This window comes from Poecilia formosa, unplaced genomic scaffold (genome assembly GCF_000485575.1).
Source record: "Poecilia formosa unplaced genomic scaffold, Poecilia_formosa-5.1.2 Scaffold2608, whole genome shotgun sequence".
Classification (NCBI taxonomy): Eukaryota; Metazoa; Chordata; class Actinopteri; order Cyprinodontiformes; family Poeciliidae; genus Poecilia; species Poecilia formosa.
This window is the reverse complement of record NW_006802547.1, coordinates 1-4,241: the sequence shown is the minus strand read 5'-3', so window position 1 is coordinate 4,241 and position 4,241 is coordinate 1. Positions and strand designations below refer to the sequence as shown.

At 43.6% G+C, this 4,241-nt stretch overlaps 1 protein-coding gene across 1 annotated transcript; it reads left to right on the top strand.

Moving 5' to 3' along the window:
- The first annotated feature begins 617 nt into the window (after positions 1-617).
- Positions 618-3,809, top strand: LOC103133326 (scavenger receptor cysteine-rich domain-containing group B protein-like). Its single transcript, XM_007545103.2, has 4 exons — positions 618-838; positions 1,216-1,518; positions 1,601-1,666; positions 3,476-3,809. The coding sequence occupies exons 1-4, from the start codon at positions 808-810 to the stop codon at positions 3,802-3,804; spliced, it is 729 nt and encodes a 242-aa protein (XP_007545165.2). The 5' UTR covers positions 618-807; the 3' UTR covers positions 3,805-3,809.
- Positions 3,810-4,241: the final 432 nt, after the last annotated feature.

The window sequence follows — 4,241 nt, the reverse complement described above, 5'->3', positions numbered from 1 at the left end:
ATCTGGAGAGACTCAGACGGAGAAAGAAGGCGATTAAAAGAGTTTAATGACAAAATGAACATGAATAAAATAAAAAGTCCTTTGGCGTTTAGGCCCCAGCCGCGGACATGGAGCTGGACTTCGATGAGCTCGATGAACATTCCTGATGCAGCATAGGAATGTAGACCCCCCGGGGCGGTCGGAGGAAGATGAGGCCTGAGAGCCGGGAGCAGAAGGTGGAGATGGGGTGGAGGTGGGTTGATCGCAGCTGGTGAGCAGAGGAGGCTATGGGTGAAGGTCCTTTTGAACTGAAGCCCAAACGATGATTGGCTGGAGCGAGGCTTGGTCTGCGCCGATAGGTCCAGGTTGCAGAGAGGCGGGCGCTGATTGATGAGGCAGGTGCGGCTGGCTAGAGTCTTCCAGACTGAACTTCAGTCAAGACTCCATTAGTCTTTACGATAGTAGAGGCTATTCTTCCTGGGGTCCACGCCACAAACATTACAATAAAATCACACTATTACAAACGTTACAAAAAAAAAAAAGTATCACAAAATACCTTAAAACACACAAAACCTAAAACACATTTCAACAGTTTCAAAGAAAAATATTAGAAACAAAGTAAGAAAAAAACCCTATAAAGGATCAGCGCGACATATTTAATCTTCAGGGCTCGTTCTGAACAGGCTTTCTGCTGTGGTCTTGGTCCGTGTCTAGCGTTACAGGAAATCAGATACAGTAGATAAAGAGGACATTACCTATTGAAGGCCAATAGCCACCCATCAACAAACAACTCAAGATACCCTCTGACTTTTTGTTTCAGGCAACACGATGCAAACCTTCGAGAGGATGCAGTACCAAGGTGAGTGTGAAGTTACTGCCATAAGGTGGGGAAAAATGCAGTGCGAAAACATTCAATTCCTACCACGGCAGTGTATCGGTGACTTTCTGACTGGGTGCCAGCAAAGCAGAGTACAGGAAATAGAGCAATGCTTGGGGCTTAAACAAGCTCATTTTCCCAGCTCTCCATTCTCCTAATCCCTAACTTATTTACTACTCCCCTTACTGGTTTACCGTTTCCCCTAATTGCGCAGGGACATTTCGTCTGTACGCACATGTTGTCAAGCAGTCGCGAGTCTCCTCCTTACCTTTAACAATAGAGAGAGAGAGAGAGAGAGAGAGAGAGAGAGCAATGTCTTTGGACACAACCAACTGAAAGCATGTGCCGTCTCTTCAAAGTCCAACTGGTGAATGGACGCACCAGGTGCGAGGGCAGAGTCGAGGTGCTCTACAACGGCTCGTGGGGCACGGTGTGCGACGACGACTGGGACATGGTGGACGCCAACATCGTGTGCCGGCAGATGGGATGCGGGGTGGCCGTCGCCGTGGGCAGCAGCTCTCAGTTCGGACAAGGCACGGGACTCATCGCGCTGGATAACGTGGACTGCCGGGGAAACGAGGCAGACCTGAGTCAGTGTCGCAGCCTGGGCTGGGGCGTCCACAACTGTTACCACTATGAGGATGTGGGAGTTACCTGTAGAGGTAAAACTTGTTCAAACCGCTTTTTAAACAAATAATAAATTGCATAAGAAGTTATTAAAAATGCTGCCTTGTTTTTTTTTAGAACCTGTGCTCTTGGGGGCAAGAGGGTTTGCAGAGCCCACAACACCCACGGTCAAGTCTGGATTACGTAAGTATCATCTGCTCTGATAAAATTGAGATTGATCTGTTGCTGGACATAAATGTACAAAGTGTGAATTCCTAAAATGAAAATTCATAAAAATGGTTGAAACGGCTCCAGAGAATTTTAATTCAACTTTATTCTGAAAAACGTGGCTATGCTAGCTGAATGTCGCCTGTCCTGGCCACTGTAGGCAAAAACTACAATATGCAACATCTACTCCCGTCTAAAAGCTGACGGAACAATAACTTGTGTTTCCCGTCTGATTTTCGACTTTCTTCATCAGATGGCCACTTAGAAAAGGTATTGATATTGATCAGTTTCTTGCAGCCAGATATGCTGACAGATCCATTTTGTTTCAAAGCTTTTTAGTGATTTTCTGCGGACAAAAGGCCATCTGTTGCTTCAGGTCAAAGCATCAGCTTCTGATGAAACAAACTGTACCTGGATTTAATTCTCACTGCACAAATCTGAGCATGTGGGTATTAAGTCATCCACAGGTTAGCATAAAGTTAAGGGCAGATAGATCACAGTAGCACTTTATAAATAAAAAGCTTCATACCAAACTACAAACCTAAGTGTATTGGTTATAGACCAGTAGTACCTTTTGTGCCATTTACATCTGTAAGTCTGCAAGCATCTTCCTCCATCTGCTTTGGTCAGCTTGAATCTTTTGTCCTTTTTTTCTTTGAGAACTGCCTTGAGTTCAGCCAGCTTGGTTGGAGAGACTCTTTAAGTCTTGGCAAGTTGTTGGTTTCCTTAGTCCTCATAATACTGTTTGTTCATCAGTGTTTCTAACAGCTATGTTTACACAGATTAAATTATAGGCTGCATTTAAAGATTAGGTGACTACTGAATGGAGTTGGTTGCATTGGATTTTATTTAGGAGTATCGGAGTAAAGGCAGCTGAACACGAATGCATACAACACTATCCAGATCTTTACCTGTATAAGATTTAGAAACCCGTGTAAATATTACATGGGTTTAATTTACTGGGTTGACTTATGAGCCTGATTAATTTGAGTTTTGTGCTCTGGAATAAAAACAACAATAATAATAAAATAAAAATGCCACCTGCTATTTGGATGTTTGTTTTTAAAATGCAGAATCAGGTTTCAATAGACCATAAACGTGGTCTTGTTGACACAACAGGCATTCGCCGCTAACTCATCACATTTCTTCACAATAAAAGCTAGACATTTTAGAGAAGTATCAGTCACTGGATTTGGACACATTTAGACATCATCAAAAGGCTTTGGGGATTTGGTGCACTGTATCCCTTTGGACTTCCTCGTGGACGCTTCACAACACACCTGTCTTCAGTTTCAGATCCTTCTCATTGTTCGCCGGGTTTGCCTTTGTTGTACTGGCCGTGTTGTTTTCTTTTTACATTCATTCCCAAGAGGATCACGGAAAAGCAGGGCTGAGTCAAATTCGGTGTACAATTGATCATATGACGTAGTTAGCTAATCCTCTGGTGGCCATCATGAAAGCAAGAGTAAGGAGGTCTTCCAGATTTATGACACTTGCTACACATGAGAATGTCTATTGTCTCTCCGTTTTGTCTGGGAAGAAACGTAAGGTGATAAAGTTAAAGTTTGGTGCAACAGTAGATGCTGAGGTTTTTTTCTTCTTCTTCCGTTCTGCCCTGAGTGTGTTTTGTCTCAGTTTTTTTTGTACCAGTATTTTAAAGTCACCTTCTAAGCTTTCAGACACAAAATCTATCAGTTTGGCGCTTCAATCGCTCAAGCATAGAGTAAAATGTTCAGTTAGCGACATTACTCTTTATGGTTTCCTCCGTCGTTCTCTTGGTTTTAGGCGATGGCGCTGTCCGCTTGGTGAATGGCATGAACTCCTGCCAGGGTCGGGTCGAGATCTACTACCAAGGAAGTTGGGGGACGGTGTGCGACGACGACTGGGGGCTGCGCAACGCCATGGTGGTGTGCCAGCAGCTAGGCTGCGGCAGTGCGGTCTCTGCCCACACCAACTCCTACTTCGGCTACGGCACCGGGCTCATTCTCCTCGACAACGTCAACTGCTACGGCAACGAACAGGAGCTGATGAGGTGCAAGAGCCTGGGCTGGGGAAAGCACAACTGTGGACACCATGAGGACGCCGGGGTCACCTGCACTGGTACGATGCTCTAAGTTATGTTGGACAGTAAAGTTATTGAGATCAGTGGTGGGTAATGCTCTCCAGTGAGACTTTTGTCAGATTATAAATTACCTTTGAAAACAGCAACCATAAGTAGGTATCAACTTTTTATTAAGCCCACATTTCTGCCTTTGAAATGTTTTTATTGGTCTGATGTAATATTCTAATCTTAAATGTTGTGCTTCCATTGAGGGCTGAGATGATTAATCAGATTTATCATGATTAACTGGTTGCTGAAATAATCGTCAGCTGATTTAGTAATCGATTACTTGTTAACTGGAGTATATAGACTTAAAAAAGGGCCATTTTCAGAAAGGACAACATGACTGTACAAAGACATATATATTAATTTTGCATTAAAAGAACCGCCTGTAAATATGTTACCCAGTTGTAGCTTCATCTGGTTAAAATTCTGTAAAAAGGAAAAAAA

Coding starts and splice junctions, on each gene's coding strand:
- LOC103133326 (XM_007545103.2), top strand. CDS start 808: ATGCAAACCTTCGAGAGGATGCAGTACCAAG. Junction 839..1,215: donor CGAGAGGATGCAGTACCAAG/GTGAGTGTGAAG, acceptor GTCTCTTCAAAG/TCCAACTGGTGAATGGACGC. Junction 1,519..1,600: donor TGTGGGAGTTACCTGTAGAG/GTAAAACTTGTT, acceptor GTTTTTTTTTAG/AACCTGTGCTCTTGGGGGCA.